This window comes from Theropithecus gelada, chromosome 5 (genome assembly GCF_003255815.1).
Source record: "Theropithecus gelada isolate Dixy chromosome 5, Tgel_1.0, whole genome shotgun sequence".
Taxonomy (NCBI): Eukaryota; Metazoa; Chordata; class Mammalia; order Primates; family Cercopithecidae; genus Theropithecus; species Theropithecus gelada.
This window is the reverse complement of record NC_037672.1, coordinates 70,502,495-70,523,308: the sequence shown is the minus strand read 5'-3', so window position 1 is coordinate 70,523,308 and position 20,814 is coordinate 70,502,495. Positions and strand designations below refer to the sequence as shown.

The following is a 20,814-nucleotide window of genomic DNA, read 5'->3' as shown; positions in this document are numbered from 1 at the left end:
AGCAATGTAAGTACAGTCGTGTTTTTCTAGTAATAAGAATAGTCCAGTAACAGATCTTTGAAGAAAAGTGCTAATCCTTATTAACTGCTGAGTTTGTAAAATGCATTTATTTTCTACTTCACCATTCACCTGCTTTTCATTTCTGGTTTAATCGACAAGTTAGCCAGTATTAGCAAATGTTACCATACATACCCATTGTTGAAATAGGCTGTTAAAAGTCATTTAACCAAGAAAGCGAGAGGCTATAATCTTTCTTTTCCTCCCCCTTACCCATCTTTATCTCCTTTTTACTGTCTCAGGAAGGATACCTAACCCTTTCTGTGTGTCTTCAAGATAGTATTTATCCATTTGCCTTAACTGTATACTAAGAACAGGGTATTGATTTGCTTTTCACATGGCTATGATCAATAATCAAAAGGTTTTTACCAACCAAAGAATAAAGTCAATGTGGTTGATGTATTGCTTTTGTTGAAAACTTTAGCTATTCGTAACTTTGGGAAAACTGACACACTTTTAATAAAATCATTATCAGCTGGGCACGGTGGTGCGCACTTTTAGTCTCAGCTACTTGGGAGGCTGGGGTGAAAGGTTCACTTGAACCTGAGTTTTAGTCCAGCCTCAACAACATAGTGAGAACCTGTCTCTTTAAAAAAAAAAAAAATCATTAGGGAAAACTTTGTAAGGGACTTTGTCTTTCAGTTGGGTTTTAATTTAATTGGCACCAGGAAACTGGAAGTACTTATGCTGTTTTCTGGCACCTTGTTAACTGTAGCTTTATTTAGCACTTAGTAACATTTTAATGGGAAAAGACTGCGTGTCCTGTGAACATCCTAAGAATTTATTTGAACCCCTTCAAAATAGTCTTTGCTTTTGCTTATCAAATTCAGATTAATTTGGTTTTAAAGTCAGATAGAACTGGGCAAGCGGCCAGACCACCAAAGAGAGAAAAGGCTACTTTACTTTTCTCTGTTTAGGTCTGCTGAGTAGAGTTCATCATCTTTTGGATATTGGTTATAAAATACAAGGTGGTTCTTCATAGACTGGACTAGATGAATGTGAGTTTATTTGTGCTCATGAAACTTTTGAGAAGTATAAATTTGTAAAAATATCTTATTTTTACCTGCCATTATAAATATTCTTTATTTTCCAAAATGGAAAAATATGAAACAGAAATGGCCTGCAGACGAATAGTTCTTATTTTTGTTTGTCCTTGATGACCTGGGCTAGATCAGAAGTTTAATTCTATGTGTTTTGGGGGCTTTATTGTTTGAAACTCAGTGCATGTTTATTTAATTGAAAAGAAGAAAACATCAACCACATAGTAATGATGGGGAAAAACAGCCAGGGTCTAGCCAGTAGGTTTCTTAAATTCTGCAATGCTGTTGCTTCTAATGGCTTTTCTCTTTCTTTCTCGATTCTCCCTTGTTTAGACCTTTTTGGTGAGATTTGATTTAGCAAATTTTGTAATTTGTAAAGAAATTTTGTAACCCAAACTTTATAAATGAGAAGGTCCCCACCAGTCAAAAATAATTCTAGAGGGAAAAAGAAAACCCTTTAAGTAAGAAATCACTAGAGAAGATTGTGATAGTCTAATTTACTTTTGCACTTCTTTCCCTCCAGAAAGAAAATAGAGATATTATTTCAGAGTTCGTATTGCATGATTATTCAATTCAATAGCTATTTACTGAGCATCTTTCATTGAAAGATCCTGTGATAGGTTCTTGAATATCTTCCCGTTTGTCACTGGCAAGGTCAATTTGGCAGTTATTCTTTGAAGCACAGCACCTGGCACACAGATGCTCAGTAGTTATTTCAATAGCTGTTTATACATGACCATACGATAGCCTCTCTTAGGTTCAGATGTTGACCCTGAAACTCACTGTAGTATTCATATAGCTTTTCTCTGAAAAGAAATGGTGATAGATTGCTGAGTGTATTAGTCAAGGTATGCCTCTCAGATAAATAATATGGAATTTATGAAAACATAATGTATTCCCATTTTTAAGTTGAATACTTCCTTTATATCCTTAAAACATTCCTGAAATGTGTTAATATATGATGCATAGTGTCATCTCCTCTTTTTTGAGATAAGACAACTGAGGCAGAGTAAGATACATGAGTTAGACGGCTTCCTTCAGCATATTATTACTAAAATAGGCAAAAGATCCTCTTTCCTGAGACTCAGAGAGTAAAAATAGAAATTAGGAGATGAGCTCCTAGAATTTATGTTTTGCTTTGTGACTTTATTCTTTAGTGGCCACTTTTTCTTACACATCTACATAACATTCCCACAATATAATGACAAACATTTGAAGACTTGTGCTTTAGTGTGCTTGACTAAATTTCTGCATTCCTTTGTCCTCTGAAAAGGACGTTGCTTGCCTAAATTATGGAATATAAATCAGTAATGATTAGTTAGGCATAGTGGAAATGTAATGCAGTAATACATTTGGACTCCCTTCCTCTTTCCTCCCCAGTTCATGGATCGTCTGAAGCTGCTTCTGATGCCTCTGAAGCATCAGCCTGACTTTATCTACCTGCGTCATGTTCCCCTGCGCAGAGTCCACCTGTTCACTTTCCTGCAGGTGTTGTGTCTGGCCCTGCTTTGGATCCTCAAGTCAACGGTGGCTGCTATCATTTTTCCAGTAATGGTAGGGATTCCTTTAATTGAATGTACCTGTGAGATTATATGGGTATCATGTGGTTATTGTTATATGGAAGACTCACATGTCTTTTATGTATTGTTCCAAAAATTTCCAGCTTTGACCTCATCACTTTGATCAGTTGTAATTTACATTTCCCATGTTTATGGTTGTCTAGGATGGACCTTAGAATCAGGCTCACCTGAGTTCATATACTGGCCCTGGTTCATGCTCATCAGTAAACTTCTTTGAACTACTATTACTTCATCAGTAAAATGGGGGTTGCATTGTTGTTTTTCTGAGCATCAAAAATGACTATCAAACATGTAGCATAATGCCTGACACATAGTAAACACCAGTGCATGTTAATTACTTTTTAAATGTTGTACAATAGAATTAATCTAAGTAAGAGTGTAGGACATTTCAGTTCAAGTAATGAAGAAGTGCTTGGCAACTTGTGAGAACTCATCCAGTACATTAGAAGAAATGGAGTGAGAAGTTCACTTTTTACATTTCTTGTGGTTTGCATAATGCTAAGTTTAAAGATAAGGTGGGACTCTCTATCCTTGTCATAATATGATGAGAAACAAGGTAAAGCAACTAATGTTTCACTCTGAGTCACAAGTGAAAGAAGAGAAAAAGAAGTTTTGTATTTGGCTTCATTACTGAATTTTATACTTTACCATAACTCTTTACTTCTTACAAGAAAATGCATTTATGTACGCTTAAAACAAGTTACAAAGGGAGCCTCGAGTCTGTTTTATCTCCCCCGCAGGTTTGAAAACAGAATTTTCCTACACTTACCACATTTTATTTTTATAAAAATCCTCTTACTCTTAGCCAAGATTATTATTTTATTTTTTGTATTTGTTTGAAATTTTTTTTCTCCCAAGGATGCAAGAAAAAATGGATATTAAATACTAGTCATATTTGTTAGGTCAGATTTTTTTTCTTAATGGTGCCTTATGTCTTTCTTTCCTTTTTTTTTTTTTAAAAAAAAAAAACTATATTAACTTACTGAAAAGCACACTGAGTATGAGAAACACTCAGATTTACCTATTAGTGTTATCTGCCTACCTACAAATTTTGCTGAAACCAAGAAAATTGAAGCTAGAGCAGGATACATTTGAATTATATCCAATAAATCACTTTTTCCTTGTGCTAAATAATAATTTTTAAATGCTTTACTTTTCTAAAGTGTTTTTGTCTTTTGAGAACTTTTATTTGGTCACAAAATAATTCTGTAATAGAAGTTAGGACAGACGTTATTTATTTCTCTAGGCGATGAGGAAACTGTCATATCGAGAGCATGATGCTGATAAAGACAACTGCTTAGTTTGAAGCAAGTCAGGATGCCTATAACTTGCTGCATATTAATTTTAATGTAGAATAAAGATATCTTAATTCTACCTTCAGAAGTATCTTTATATACCTTCAGAAGTTATTCTTCAAGAGCAATTCATAGAACCAGAAATACACAGGTCAAGAATATTTGTTTTGGAAGCAGACAGCTGGGGCCTTTTGTATTATTCAATTATCTGGATTCATCTCCCTCACAGACATTAAGGATCTTGGACAACATACTTAATGTCTCTAACCTTCAGTTTCCTCAGCTGTATGACAGAAATAATAATACCTACTTTTGGGGTTTGTTTTGAAGAATAAATGAGATAATATTGCCTAAGAGTTTAATATAGTGTCTGGGATATGTTAAGTATTCAGTTAATGGTGATGGTTGAAGTAGCCCAGTGAATGAAATGGTCTATGCATATTCAAATACTACCTCATTGTGAATACTTTGAAGATGTCTCAGTATTCTGTGTGTCGTACAGATTTTCTTGATTGCTAAAAACCTTTATAATGTTTTAATTTTTAATACTTAGAAATCATATGTCAGCTATTTTGTGACTTTAAACTTTTAATTATTTTATTTAAAATCTCACATGGAAGGAAATGGTTTTGAAAAACAATCCTTTCACATTAAAATTCTAATTGAATGTGATCATGCATTTCAGTGAACAAAACAAAGTGAGTTTCAACTAAGACTTTTATAAAACAACTTTTCCCATATAGAAAATTATGAGAGTTCACTTGGTATAAGTCCATACCGTCAAGATCAGGTCTGTCATACTCTATCCAGCCTTACACAAAGTAGGTTTCTGTGGACTTTGATAGGAGAGTATCTGTGCTTGCTGTGACTTCATCTGACATGGTTTCTTCCATGCTTTTAATATTTGCTCTTTCAGATCTTGGCACTTGTAGCTGTCAGAAAAGGCATGGACTACCTCTTCTCCCAGCACGACCTCAGCTTCCTCGATGATGTCATTCCAGAAAAGGACAAGAAAAAGAAAGAGGATGAGAAGAAAAAGAAAAAGAAGAAGGGAAGTCTGGACAGTGACAATGATGATGTAAGGAACTTTCCAAATTCCAAAGGAAAACTAGTTAAAGAAACAAATGTGAAAATTGTGCCTTTTTATACCTGATGTGAAATGGAGGGCTGAGTTCTAAGAATGTTTATCTGGACATGTGGTATATTACTCATTTCACATCCCTTTGCCCTTTATATTCTCTCTTTGGTTTTTTATATTTTCTGAAGTCTTTCTGTAACCATTAATACCCTAATAATGACATAATGACTAATAATAACTTCTAAAAAATTTTAAAACCCACCACATTAAAAAAGTTCTGATCTCATAAAGGAAGTTTGCTTAGTAATGCCATAAAATGTATTTGGTTTCTATTAATAATTCAGGGCTTATATTTGAGATAATAACTCAATTTTATGTAATTTTAAGCCTAATGTGGATAGATGTCGATGATCTCACTTTGTATAATCTATGAATCTATTTGAGTAGGCTCTCCACCAAAGTTCTATGCTGTTATATTAATCATAGCATTATATTTATACTAATATGATTTAGCATTATTTTTCTATAGCTCTTCAATATAAAGAAAAGGGAATTGGAGTTTGGGGTCTTTTTACATAATTGTAGTGGTTAGTGTCATAGTCTAGAGGGTCCTCCTCCAATTAGGTGATTAAGTTGAGAAGTAAAATTTTGCCAAATTTTTTCTTTAGGAAACCAGCTCACAGAAATACAGATTCTCCAGTAGGGGTCTGTAATCAGTGCTAGGAGAAAAACTGGGATTTGTTTACTTTAACACAGGCACACACCTTATTCCAGTAGCCTTTTGAAAAGATTGCCAAAATGTTTTCCATTTGAAAATTTGCTCTGGATTTCACACAGTGCAGTATCACAAACGATTTTTTGTGCATCATTACCCATTCTAAAGTAAGAATATTGTTAATTGTTAGTTTCTACTTACTACTTGATAACTTTGATTGATCATTGCATACCTTATCCTTAATTGTCTCAATAGCTTGTTATCACAGTATTTATTTTTGTTCCCATTTTATAGATGAGGAAATTTAGACTGAGAAATGTTAAATATTTTGTAAAAATTTTAGAGCTTTATTGAGGTATGATTGACAAATAAAATTGTAAATATGTAAGGTGAGGCTTTGACATGTATATTTAAGTCATTTTTCTAATTATACACAGCCATAATGGCAAAGCCAAAATTCAAATCCAGGCCTCTCCGGTTATTTCCAACTGGTCAGGCTGTCTGATTGTATTCTTTTCGTAGAACTTGGAAATAGTACAGTGAAAGAAGGAAGAGACAGAATTGGATTTCACATAAATTGATTCAATAAGAAAAAGGCTTAATGCATGAGGCACATTTAGCTAAAGAGAAAAAGAGGTGAAAAGAGCTTTATGACTGTCATCGTCCATCTACAATGAGAACAGGTGTATAGATTTTGTTTCCAGTGATGACAGAAAAAGAATGTGTTTAAACTACAGGGATTAAGATGGAATAGTCCAAAGAATGGTGTGTTTACACATTTAATAGAAATTAAAATTTGAAATGAATTTCTGGACCATTCAAGACCAAAAAAAAAAAAAAAAAAAAGGCTGCCTGAAATATTAAAATAATTAAAGCAGCATTTTGTCCAAAATAAATATGTCAACTTATGTACATGGACATCAAATTTAAAGTTCATTACACATTATGAACGTATGAAGTGAGGGATTATGGAATCCCCCTCTCTAATGATTTTTAAGAAAAAATAGTAAAATATCAACTTTGGAGAATGTTTTAAATGTACTGCTCTCTAGTGACAAAAGTTGGATCAAAAGAACTCCTTAGAAGTTCTTCCAATTCTTAGATATGATTTCCAACAAATCCTATTTCATTTAAAGTGTTTTTTTTTTTTCTATTGATATTTACCATTTCCAACAGATTTCTTGAAGCCAAAGTGTCATACTTGTTTTTTTCCCTCTTCCTCTTCATCCTACCCATTCCAAAACAAGCAAACAAACATATACATTTGTTCCTAGGCAGTGAATCCAGCTAGGCAATTTGGAGTACATCTGTGCAGTACGTTCTGTGTGTTGAACTCATTATTTAGGGGCTCCACTTAGGAATGTGGTTCTCCTAAGTTTACTTCTTAGTCAAAGGGTTTGGGGCCCATGGATATAGGGAGTCATCTGGGGACATGGGAGTTATAGCTATAATATAATATTTATGAGCACAAATAGTAAAAATTATGGCTTACCAACATTTTGAGCCACTCACAGTCATTTTTTAATCTGCCTGGTAGGCTGTGATTAAGGGTTGGCTGCCAACTCATCCATCTATAAGTGATATTATTTTGGAAAATGTTTGAAATACTGTAATGACTTACTGTTTTTGACATTCTCATAAAGGTAAGTGTATGTGGCATCTTTTTCATTATTATTATACTTTAAGTTCTGGGATACATGTGCAGATCGTGCAGGTTTGTTACATAGGTATACACGTGTCATGATGGTTTGCTGTACATATCAACCTGTCATCTACATTAGGTATTTCTCCTACTGGTATCCCTCCCGTAGTGCCCTACCCCTGGGCAGGCCCCAGTGTGTGATGTTCCCCTGCCTGTGTCCATGTGTTCTAATTGTTCAACTCCCACTTATGAGTGAAAACATGTGGTGTTTGGTTTTCTGTTCCTGTGTTAGTTTGCTGAGAATGATTGTTTCCAGCTTCATCCATGTCCCTGCAAAGGACATGAACTCATCCTTTTTTATGGCTGCATAGTATTCCATGGTGTATATGTGCCACATTTTCTTTATCCAGTCTATCATGGATGGGCATATGGGTTGGTTCCAAGTCTTTGCTATTGTGAGCAGTGCTGTAATAAACATGCATGTGCATGTGTCTTTATAGTAGAATGATTTATAATCCTTTGGGTATATGGGTATATACCCAGTAATAGGGTTGCTGGGTCAAATGCTATTGCGGTCTTTGAGGAATCACCACACTGTCTTTGACGATGGTTGAAATAATTTAGACTCTCACCAACAGTGTAAAAGCATTCCTATTTCTCCAAATCCTCTCCAGCATCTGTTATTTCCTCACTTTTTAATGATTGCCATTCTAACTGGCATGAGATGGTATCTCATTGTGATTTTGATTTGCATTTGTCTGATGACCAGCAATGATGACCTTTTTTTCATATGTTTGCGGGCTGCATAAATGTCTTCCTTTGAGAAGTATCTGTTCATATCCTTTGCCCACTTTTTGATAGGGTTGTTTTTTTCTTGTAAATTTGTTTAAGTTCCTTGTAGATTCTGGATATTAGCCCTTTGTCAGATGGATAGATTGCAAAAATTTTCTCCCATTCTGTAGGTTGCCTATTCATTCTGATGATAATTTATTTTGCTGTGCAGATGCTCTGTAGTTTAATTAGATGCCATTTGTCAATTTTGACTTTTGTTGCCATTGCTTTTGCTGTTTTAATCATGAAGTCCTTGCCCATGCCTATGTCCTGAATGGTATTGCCTAGGTTTTCTTCTAGGGTTTTATAGTTTTACATCTTATATTTAAGGCTTTAATCCATCTTGATTTGATTTTTGTATAACATGTAAGGAAAGGGTCCAGTTTCAATTTTCTGCATATGGCTAGCCAGTTTTCCCAACACCATTTATTAAATAGGGACTCCTTTCCTCACTGCCTGTATTTGTCAGGTTTGTCAAAAATCAGATGGTTGTAGATGTGTGACATTATTTTTGAGGCCTCCATTCTGTTCCATTGGTCCATATATCTGTTTTGGTACCGGTACCATGCTGTTTTGGTTATTGTAGCCTTGTGGCATACTTTGAAGTCAGGTAGTGTGAAGCCTCCAGCTTTGTTCTTTTTGCTTAGGATTGTCTTGGCTATATGGGCTCTTTTTTGGTTCCATGTGAAATTTAAAGTAGTTTTTTCTAATTTTGTGAAGAAAGTCAATGGCAGCTTGATGAGGATAGCATTGATTCCATAAATTACTTTGGGCAGTATGGCCATTTTCATGATATTGATTCTTGTATCCATGAGCATGGAATGTTTTTCCATTTGTTTGTGTCCTCTTTTATTTCCTTGAGCAGTAGTTTGTTGTTCTCCTTGAATAGGTCCTTCACATCCCTTGTCAATTGTATTCCTAGGTATTTTGTTCTCTTTGTAGCAATTGTGAATGGGAGTTCATTCATGATTGGGCTCTCTGTCTATTATTGGTGTATAGGAATGCTTGTGATTTCTGCACATTGATTTTGTATTCTGAGACTTTGCTGAAGTTGCTTATCAGCTTAAGGAGATTTTGGGATGAGACAGTGGGGTTTTCTAAATATACAATCATGTCATTGGCAAACAGAGACAATTTGACTTCCCCTCTTCCTATTTGAATACCCTTGCTTTCTTTCTCTTGCCTGATTGCCCTGGCCAGAAATTCCAATACTATGTTGAATAAGAGTGGTGAGAGAGGGCATCCTTGTCTTGTGCCAGTTTTCAAAGGGAATGCTTCCAGCTTTTGCCCATTCGGTATGATATTGGCTGTGGGTTTGTCATAAATAGCTCTTATTATTTTGAGATACATTCCATGAATACCTAGTTTATTTAGAGTGTTTAGCATGAAAGGCTGTCGAATTTTATTGAAGGCCTTTTCTGTATTTATTGAGATAATGATGTGTTTTTTGTCATTGGTTCTGTTTATGTGATGGACTATGTTCATTGATTTGCCTATGCTGAACCAGCCTTGTGTCCCAGGGATGAAGCCAACATGATCGTGGTAGATTAGTTTTTTAATATGCTTCTGTATTTTACCAGTATTTTACCAGTTTACCAGTATTTTCTTGAGGATTTTCACATCAATGTTCATCAGGAATACTGGCCTGTAATTTTGTTTTTTTGTTGTGTCTCTGCCAGGTTTTGGTATCAGGATGATGCTGGCCTCATAAAATGAGTTAGGGAGGAGTCCCTCTTTTTCTGTTGTTTGGAATAATTTCAGAAGAAATGGTACCAGCTCCTCTTCATACTGCTGGTAGAATTCTTCTGTGAACCCATCTGGTCCTGGATGTTTTTTGGTTGGTAGACTATTAATTACTGCTTCCATTTCAGAACTTGTTGTTCTATTCAGGGATTCAACTTCTTCCAGAGTTGGTCTTGGGAGGGTGTATGTATCCAGGAATTTATCCATTTCTTCTAGATTTTCTAGTTTATTTGTGTAGAGGTGTTTATAGTACTCTCTGATGGTAGTTTGTATTTCTGTGGGGTCAGTGGTTATATCCCCTTTATCATTTTTTATTGTGCCTATTTGATTCTTCTCTCTTTTCTTCTTCATTATTCTGGCTAGTGGTCTATTTTGTTAATCTTTTCAAAAAACAGCTCCTGGATTCACTGATTTTTTGAAGGGTTTTTTTGTGTCTCTATCTCCTTCAATTCTGCTCTGATCTTTGTTATTTCTTTTCTTCTGCTAGCTTTTGAATATGTTTGCTCTTGCTTCTCTAGTTCTTTTAATTGTGATGTTAGACTGTCAATTTTTATATCTTTCCTGCTTTCTCCTGTGGGAATTTAGTGCTATAAATTTCCCTCTAAACACTGCTTTAGCTGTGTCCAGACTGTTTGTTATGATTTCCATTCTTTTGCATTTGCTCGGGAGTGTTTTACTTCCAATTATGTGGTCAATTTTAGAATAAGTGCGATGTGGTGCTGAGAAGAATGTTCTGTTGATTTGGGGTGGAGAGTTCTGTAGATGTCTATTAGATCTGCTTGGTCCAGAGCTGAGTTCAAGTCCTGGATATCCTTGTTAATTTTCTGTCTCACTGATCTGTCTAATATTGACAGTGGGGTGTTAAAGTCTCCCACTATTATTTTGTGGGAGTCTCTTTGTAGGTCTCTAAGAACTTGCTTTATGAGTCTGGGTGCTCCTATGTTGGGTGCATATATGTTTGAGATAGTTAGCTCTTTTTGTTACATTGATCCCTTTATCATTATGCAATGCCCTTCTTGGTCTTTTTTGATGCTTTTTGGTATAAAGTCTGTTTTATCAGAGACTAGGATCGCAACCCCTGGTTTTTTTGTTTGTTTGTTTGTTTTGTTTTTGCTTTCCATTTGCTTGGTAAATATTCCTCCATCCCTTTATTTTGAGCCTATGTGTGTCTTTGAACATGCGGTGGGTCTCCTGAATATAGCACATGCATGGGTCTTAACTCTACTCAGTTTGCCAGTCTGTGTCTTTTAATTGGGGCATTTAGCCCATTTACATTTAAGGTTAATATTGTTTATGTGTGGCATGTTTTTTTTTTTTTCTTTTTTGCTTGTTGAATGCATTGTCTTAGTTCTCTAAAAGGATACTGTTGTATATTAACCTCTTTAGAGTCACCATAAAGGAACTTTCCATGTAGGTAATAGACTTTATGTTAAGATTTTTTTTAACATTAATCTCATTTTATTTTCAACTAAAAATCATCTTTTTGGTACTTTCAATTAAGAGATATATTGGGTCTTTCAGTCCCAACATAGACTTGGAATCAATATAATGCATTTAAAAGAAACAAAGTGGTAATCTCTGGGAAATCTATTATAATTTGGGCTAGGTGGCCTGTTCTTTAAGCAGTCCCATGATTAGCTGCCTGGTATTGCAATTTCCATTATGATTCTCTGCTTATCTGACCATCGTAGACACCTTTTTAAACATTTTATTTTCTTATGTTTTGCTTACATTTTCAGATATCTTTGCCACAAGCTAATTGAAATGAACCTTTACCCATAAAATAGTACTTAGCGTAAGAGAGGAAAGTTTATTTTCTAGTGTACATAGAAGGCTTCTTGATAGCGGATATATAAACAGTCTGTCACTTGTTCTAGAAGGAAAGATGGGTCATGATTTTCCTAGAGACGGAATCAGCATAAACAAAACAAGAATTTCAAGACCGTATTATAACTTTGAAAGTTTCCTAGGTTTAATCTGTTTTTGCATTGAGATCATTTGCTTCACAGATACAACTCATAAACATTGCTGATTGGAAGTCTAAGTGATAGAAAGCTTTACAATTCAGTTGTAGTGATCTCTATTTTGTGTAGTTGTAGCTTTAATGGACTCAATACCATTAACTCAGAAGAGTAGAAAACAAATGTGAGGGGGAAAGAAGGAATATAGTTAAAAGATAGCAAACTGGAAGTAATTATAGGGCTTTTCTCCTTAGTATTAAGTAAATGATTATATAAAACGGTTTGATCAACAGTAGCAGAGAGGAAGGACTGTATAATAAAAACATTCTAAAACCTGTTGTACATTTTTTTCACAGTCTGACTGCCCATACTCAGAAAAAGTTCCAAGTATTAAAATTCCAATGGACATCATGGAACAGCAACCTTTCCTAAGCGATAGCAAACCTTCTGACAGTGAGTAGAACTAACCTCTTGCATGCTTGCTTGAATATGATTTGCACTTACAGAGAAAAAACACTTTAGAATTGCCATCTGCATTAACTTGCCCTCAATTTTGTTTTTCCTTTTTTCTATGAGAAGATTTACACTTAATTATAATAAAACTTTATTTTTACATACACTAAGCTTCACTCTTCTTTTTATCCATAACCTTTTAAATTTTTATTTGGTAGTCTTTTCCCTCACCCAAATCATCCCCAGTTTTTCTAACTACTAAATTAATAACCACGGTTTTAATTGATTTTTCTTTTTTTTTTTCCTGCTGGTATTTTGAATTGCAGCTATAATACTACATCACTGTCACTGTTTGTCTTCCTTAGGTTTCAACTAGTGATCAAATCAGCTCAAAAGAGAAATTGCATCATTGGTGTCTCAGTGATCAATAAATCAATTGTTAATATTAAGAATCTGGAAAAATTTAATTTTGATTAAATTAGCAATCATGAAGTATTAGTACAACTTTCTAGATATAATTTATATGCATTTGCTTTCTAATCTCTTCATTCTCCCTTTTGCTATTTCAAAATTATTGTTATAACTGCACTGATCTTTCTAGGGTGACAGCCTGGTGGCTATGGTGCAATGGTTTGTGACATTTTTTTCTTCTGTAATTGAATTAACAGGCCACTTAGTAATGTCAGTGACTATTTCAGACTTTCCCAATAGCAGGTAGCAATTGCCATCAAGCTACTTTCTACTTTGCATTCTCATTGAAGAAAATGCATCCTTTTAGATTCAGATGCACTTCAGAGTACACTGATCTGTTACAGAAAAAGACAGTTAAGACACTTTTATTTCTATTTTACCAAGCCACCTCGACTTCAATAAGAGGTTACTGTTATCAAGAAATGTTTGGAATGAATGTCTATTGATAAAAAATGGGTGTATTCGTTATCAATCATTGAGTAACAAATTACCATAAAACTTAGCAGCTTAAAACAACAAACATGTTTTCTTACACAATTCCTGACATTCAGGAATGCAGGGGCAGCTGATTTTGGTTCTGGCTCAGAGTCTCTCATGAGATTGCAGTCAGACCTGTCAAGCTGTCAGCTGGGGCTGAGTCTCTGAAGACTTTTTTTTTTTTTCCAGGAAGAAATGAAAGGATGTATTGAAAATTATAGTATACTCCCCGTTGTGGGAGTGGACCCAAGAATAGGGACTCAAGGGCCCCATTACAAAATTTTTGGGAGTTTAAATACCCTCTACTTGGGGTACACCCTATGTAAATGAAGAGGATGAAGTAAAGTTACAAACTCATTTACTTGGCCTATGCCTCATGAAGAGGATATTTCCTGTCATAGCCAAAGTGTGAATAGGCCTCATGTTCCCTGCCTCCAGACCCTGTTTTCCTGCCTCATCTCCTCAAGGAGAGATGTGATCTCCCTAAATCTTCATGGGAGGCAGAGGGACCGATGGTCTTTTTTCTGTAACTGCTTCATTCTGGCTTGGGGCATACTCCCTACCTATTGGGGATCACTGAACTCTCACCCTGCTCTTAGTCTAATGAAGGCAGAGTAGCTTCTTGATGGCCAGGGCGGTGTCTTCACCTGGAACTGGCTGGAACCTTTGTTGCATGATCATCTGAAGATTGATGGTCTCTAGGCAAGAGGAAGTGAATTTGGTTAAAAAGGGGGAATCTTTTTAAATAAAATTCTGGGAGGCCATTGTTTTGAACTAAGCTCATGCACTAGGCCCCAAAAGACCAAACCAAAGCAAAATGAAGTCATTTGTGCTAAGGCTATAAGGAAACACATGAATTCTAGAACAGACCAGGTTTTGTTTTCTCTTCTGCACATCTCTATAACAGATATTCTTGACAGCATAGGTATCCACCCACTGAGGTTCCCATTAAATATTTTAGTCTCTGAGGACTTGGTTGGAGCTGGGGATCTGCTTCCAAAAGCACACTCATGGGGCCCTTGGCATGACGTTTGTTTCTTTACCTGTGGGTATCTCTGTAGGACTGCCCATGACATGGCCTCCCTCAGAGCCAGTGATAAAAGAGAAACCAAGACAGAAGCTGCAGTCTTTTATAACTGAATCTCAGAAGTAACAGACCATTACTTCTGTCATGTTCTGATGGTTATGCAGCCCCACACTGTTAACACTGGGAAGGAATTACACAAATTCATAAATATCAGGAGACAGGGATCGCTGAGAGCCATCTTGGAGGCTGGCTACCAGCCTGGATTTAAAGAACCAAGAACTAAAGCAGTCTTACCTTTGGTGTCCAGTTTGTAACCTCTAACTTGTAACCGAGGCTAATTTCTGCTAACTTAATGGGGTTTGGTTATGAATTTCTTTTTTAATTTAAGCTCCTCAAGCCATGTTCCAACTTCATTTTTTATCTGTGGAGCATTAATAGCAAAAGCACACTGTGACACACATGTGCTTAACATGTATGTCTTCTGTTGGCATCCTACCCTGGTATAGCCCCTTATAAATAAATGTAAAAGCTATTTTTAAAAAATCACTAGCCAGAATTTGAGGCTCATGGAAAAAGTTTATGTGCCAGTTGCCCTTCATCCTCTCAAAACCCCTTTTAAAGGATAAATTGCAAGTTGATATGATATTAGAAGTTTACTTAAACAAAATACACTTGAGCATTTTGCCTGAAATGTTTCCTAATGTCATGTTTATCTTTATAACCCATGATGAAAGAACAAAACTGATAGAAGTAGTGTTGCAGGATGAGTAAGTACCTCAAAGAAAATCTTTTTTTTTTCCTTATGAACAACAGCAGGCAAACTTAGGAATGCTGAAGATGGAAGGAAATCCAAAAGCAAGCCTTAGACATTGAGAATGTTGTCACCCTCTAAAAATGATTTGCTTTTTATTCTTCTCACTGACAAGACAGCAGTGATCCATCCAAGAAAACCTAACGTAAAGGAAACGAAGTGATTTTGTCTTCATCACACTAGTCTTAGCTTAATACATTTTTTATTGAAATACCTAAACTTGTCTTTTTACTCTTAACAGTTATGGAAGATGCATCAATTTTGTGAAGATTTTTGTTTTATACTTCACCATAGACCTACTATTTATGTTTTTTAAAATTTTTATTTTATAGGAGAAAGATCACCAACATTCCTTGAACGCCACACATCATGCTGATAAAATTCCTTTCCTTCAGTCACTCGGTATGCCAAGGTAAAGGACAGCCCAGTATTTTATGTTGTTCTGTGGAATAATTGCCCCACAGAAATGTAGTTAATGGTGGGTTATTGACATAACTTCTTGTTCTCCTTCCTCTGTATGATTTCTCTTAAATAAATTACCCAGTGACCAAAACTTGCTCCAGCTTTTACTAGTAGAAAGCATTCTAAGAGACCTATTTACTCTTACAAATAAGGGAATCTTTCAGTATCATTAAGTTACAACCCAGGATCAACATTAGCTCTTTTAATTTCAGTATCATCCCTGATTTGAAGGGGTGTAACTGGCACTTTCTGACAGTTCTTCTCCAGTGGTTTCTTTCCCTCTTCACAAAGTTCCAGAGATTTCAGGTTCTACTTGATTTTCTGAAATCTCTGAATATTTTTATTATGTCAGTCTTTTTGTCCTTTAATTTCTGACAGCATTACCCACATGGTAGTACCTCTTTTCCTTTTGTGTTTGTTGTTTTTATTGTTTTATTCTAGGTATGAGATCTTATGAAATTTTTTTACTTGAATTTCTTGACTCTACTGATAACCTTCATCCCATTTAAAGTGTTTGTTTTAAATACACAAAGAGAATATAAGTATTAAAAGAGAACAAGGAAGGACATACTTGACTTCTGTACAATGCATAAACATTTGACAGATGATGAAGGAAATGTGATTTACTTACTACTTTTTTTTTTTCCTTTTCCTCTAGTCCTCCTAGAACTCCAGTAAAAGTTGTGCCTCAAATTAGAATAGAACTTGAGCCTGAAGACAATGATTATTTCTGGAGGAGCAAGGGAACAGAAACTACATTGTAACCTGTTCGTCTTTCTTAAAACTGACATTTGTTGTTAATGTCGTTGGTTTTTGTTTGGCTGTTTGTTTATTTTTAAACTTTTATTTTGTCTCAGTTTTTGGTCACAGACCAAATAATACAGCGCTCTCTCTGCTTCTCTCTTGCATAGATACAATCAAGACAATAGTGCACCATTCCTTAAAAACAGCATCTGAGGAATACCCCTTTTGTTCTTAAACTTTCAGATGTGTCCTCTGATAACCAAATTCTTCTGTCACTCAAGACACAGACACACACAAGACCCTGCCCTTTGCCTCTATTAAGCAGAGGATGCAAGTATTAAGGATTTTATAACATGAAAATATTGAAGGAACTTCAAACTTTAGCTTTGGGGCTGTGCTTACTGGCTTGTCTTTGTCTGGTAGAACAAACCTTGACCTCCAGACAGAGTCCCTTCTCATTTATAGAGCTCTCCGGGACTGGAAAAAGTGCTGCTATTTTAACTTGCTCTTGCTTGTAAACCCTAATCTTAGAGTTATCAAAAGAAGAGAAACCTGAAGGTACTTTACTCCCTATAGAGAAACCATTGCCATCATTGTAGCAAGTGCTGGAATGTCCCTTTTTTCCTATGCAACTTTTTTTAACCCTTTAATGAACTTATCTGTTGAGTATATTGAAGAATATTTTTCTTCCTAGATTTTGTTGTTTAAATTATGGGGCCTAACCTGCAACTTATTTTTTGTCAATTTTTAAAACTTTTTTTTAATTACTGTAAAGAAAATGAATTTTTTCCTGCAGCAGGAAACATAGTTTTGAGTAGTTCTACCTCTTATTTGTAGCTGCCAGGCTTTCTGTAAAAATTGTATTGTATATAATGTGATTTTTACACATACATACACACACAAATACACAATCTCTAGGGTAAGCCAGAAGGCAAGATCAGATTAAAAGCACCATGTTTCTAAGCATCAATTTTTCCCTTTCTTTAAAAGAAACTTAACTGTTCTATGAAGGAGATTGAGGGAGAAGAGACAAACTCCTATGTCATGAGAAGAACCAACGTTCTGATAATAGTAGCATCTGGGTGCAGATGCTGATTGTATGACCACGTCAATGTCCTATGCAGTATTGTTAGACATTTTCTCATTTTGAAATATTTGTGTGTTTGTGTATGTGCTCTGTGCCATGGTTGGTGCATATATGTGCAATGTTAGAAAGCAAAAGAGTGACGGTAGGCAGAGGGCAAAGTCATTGAGTCTCTTGTGCCAGTTTTCATAAAACCCAAACCACATATGAAAAAATCCATTAAGGGTCCAAGAAGTCTGTCCATATGAAAATGAGAGCAAATATAGTTTATTTCCCAGATATCAGTCATTATAATTGATATAATAGCTCATACATGCAATATAAAATTCATAGGAGTATTAATAGCCCATTTACATGTCTATAAAATGTAATGGGATTACAGAGCTGCAGAGTACAGTGTAACGGTACTCTCATGCACTTTTTTCAGGATGCAAAGGCAATTATTCTTTGTAAGTGGGACTTTTAGAACATATTAGTGTACATATTATATGTATGTATATTTCAAAGTACCACACTGAAATTAGACATTTATTAACCAAATTCAACATGGTATTTAAAGGTTGTTTTTAATATGATACATTACATATTGTGAATGTATATTAAAAAACATTTTAAATGTTAAAATTATAATTTTGGATTCATATAACCACAACTGTGATATGTCCTAACTATAACCAGTTGTTGAGGGTTATACTGGAAGCAGAATGAAACCACATTTTTTGGTTTGATAATATGCACTTATTGATTCCCACTCATTGTTATGTTACTTAAATTATTATTCTGTCTCCTTGTAATTTTGATTACAAAAATGTTATTATCCTGAGTTAGTTGTTACTTTTACAGTACCTGATACTCCTAAAACTTTTAATTTATACAAATTAGACAATAATGACCACAATTTTTTCATTAAAATAATAGTGGCGAATTATTTGTTATTGTGTTGAAACCTCACCTGCCAAATTCTGGCTTCATATTTGTATTTAGGGCTATCCTTAAAATGATTATTCTGTATTATGTAGCTTTCTATTACCCTAATATAAACCAGTATAAGAAGACTTTCCCTTTTTCTTTACTCACGGAAGCATCAATAAATTGTTTAAAAACCATGTATAGTTTCAGCTTAACCTGTGATCTTGTTAAGTTAAACAAAGTTTACTTTTATAAAAGCTCTAGCTAAAACATTTTTTTTCTGATCATGAATCAAGTATCTGTGGTTCATGCCCGTCTCTATACCTATCAAAGAATTCCTGAAGCAACTAAACTCATCTTGTCAGCCTGTGAGTAGAGGTGAAACCTATGTGTACCTCTGTTTATGATCCATATTGATATTTATGACATGAACACAGAATAGTACCTTACATTTGCTAAATAAACAGTTAATATCAAATCCTTTCAATATTCTGAGAACCCAGGGAAGTGTTTAAAAATGTCATTACTTTCAAAGGAACAGAAGTAGTTAACCAAACTAACAAGCAAAACCTGAGCTTTACCTAGGAACACCAAATTATCCGTATCTTAGCTAAATTTACCCATTGCCTAAGAATGAACCAGATTTGGTGGTGGTTTTGTTTCTATGCAAACTGGACACAAATTACAACAGTACATTTTTTTATAAGTGTTTCTCCCTTTTCTCCATAATGTGACTTACGGAGATAAAGGATGCAAAAGACAAAGACAAAGTCCGCTTAGAGTTGTTAACCAGAAAGTCCTGGCTGTGGTTGCAGAAACACTGTTGGAAGAAAAGAGATGACTAAGTCAAGCGTCTGCCTTATCAAAAGAGCAAAAATGCGTCTGGTTTTGTTTTTGGGAGAAAAATATCTTGGACACACTGTTTTCCTTGATAAAAGTCATCTTCTCTACTGTGTGAAATGAATACTTGGAATTCTAATTGTTTTGTGTGCCAGGGGCAGTAATGTCCCTGCCTCTTCTCCCAATCAAGGTTGAGGAGTGGGGCTGGGGAGAGGACTTAACTGACTTAAGAAGTAGGAAAACAAAAACCTCTCTCCTCAGCCTTCCACCTCCAAGAGAGGAGGAAAAACAGTTGTCTGCTGTCTGTAATTCAGTTTGCGTGTATTTTATGCTCATGCACCAACCCATACAGAGTAAATCTTTTATCAACTATATACTGGTGTTTAATAGAGAATGATTGTCTTCCGAGTTTTTTGGTTCCTTTTTTAACTGTGTTAAAGTACTTGAAATGTATTGACTGCTGACTATATTTTAAAAACAAAATGAAATAATTTGAGTTGTATTACAGAGGTTGACATTGTTCAGGGATGGGACAAAGCCTTCTTCAATCCTTTTCATACTACTTAATGATTTTGGTGCAGGAACCTGAGATTTTCTGATTTATATTTCATGATATTTCACATCTGCTCTTCACAGCATGAGCATGAAGCCCAGTGGCACTAAGTGGCTGGGTACAATCAAGTGATATTTTGTAGCACTTCACTATCTGAAAGGCCATGAGTTTTCAGATTTCATTGAGCTTCATTGCAGCCTAAAATTTTAAAAAAGTTTTGTAATATGCTAACCAGTCAAGTTGTGTTTTGACCAGAGATTTAGATATGTCCAATTTCCTGGCTCATTTCATTGTGCTCTATGGGTACGTATAAAAAGCAAGAATTCTGTTTCCTAGGCAAATATAGCAACTCAGGGCTAAAGTCATCCAGTGAAACTTTTAGAGCCAGAAGTAACTTTGTCCCAGTCCTACAATGTGAAAAGAGTGAATAGTTGCCTCTTTTTAGCCATTTTCATGGCTGGTACATATTCGTACACATTACTTTTCAGAATCAATACGCACTTTCAGATATTCTTATTTTTATTCTCTTAAGTCTTTATTAACTTTGGAGAGAGAAATGATGCATCTTTTTATTTTAAATGAAGTAGATCAACATGGTGGAACAAAATGATAAAGAACAGAAAACATTTCAATATATTACTAATAACTTTTTCCAATATAAATCCTAAAATTCCTATAACATAGTATTTTACAGTTTTATGAAGCTTTCTATTGTGACTTTTATGGAATTAAGAGATGAAGAAGATGAGATATTTTAGCATTTATATTTTTCAAAATTATATGTATACTTAAAATAAAGTAACTTTATGCATTTATGAGTGTCAAGTGTTTCTGTTCAATGCCTCAAATAATTGTTCAATGCCTATTATTTTACTTCTTTGGGTGATGCAGGGAATACAAAGATGAGCAAGTCAGAGTCCCTGTCCCCACGTTGCTTTAGTTACTCTAGGCAGGAGGATAAAATTAGTGTCCAAATTATATTTTTTTAAAAAGCTTATAAGAATTATCTAAGTATTAATGAAATGTTATTATGCAAAGAAT

At 34.9% G+C, this 20,814-nt stretch overlaps 1 protein-coding gene across 5 annotated transcripts in view; it reads left to right on the top strand.

The window, feature by feature from the left end:
* Positions 1-20,588, top strand: part of SLC4A4 (solute carrier family 4 member 4) — a 385,984-nt gene extending 365,396 nt beyond the window's left edge. The window contains exons 20-24 of one of the 5 annotated variants that reach the window (XM_025386057.1): positions 2,478-2,651; positions 4,889-5,050; positions 12,299-12,395; positions 15,514-15,593; positions 16,302-20,588. In XM_025386057.1, coding sequence (XP_025241842.1) covers positions 2,478-2,651; positions 4,889-5,050; positions 12,299-12,395; positions 15,514-15,557 — 477 coding nt within the window. In that variant the 3' untranslated portion in view covers positions 15,558-15,593; positions 16,302-20,588. The remainder of the gene's footprint in view (positions 1-2,477; positions 2,652-4,888; positions 5,051-12,298; positions 12,396-15,513; positions 15,594-16,301) is intronic. The other 4 variants (XM_025386056.1, XM_025386054.1, XM_025386053.1 and 1 more) reach the window with 4 other exon arrangements.
* The last annotated feature ends 226 nt before the right edge of the window (positions 20,589-20,814 follow it).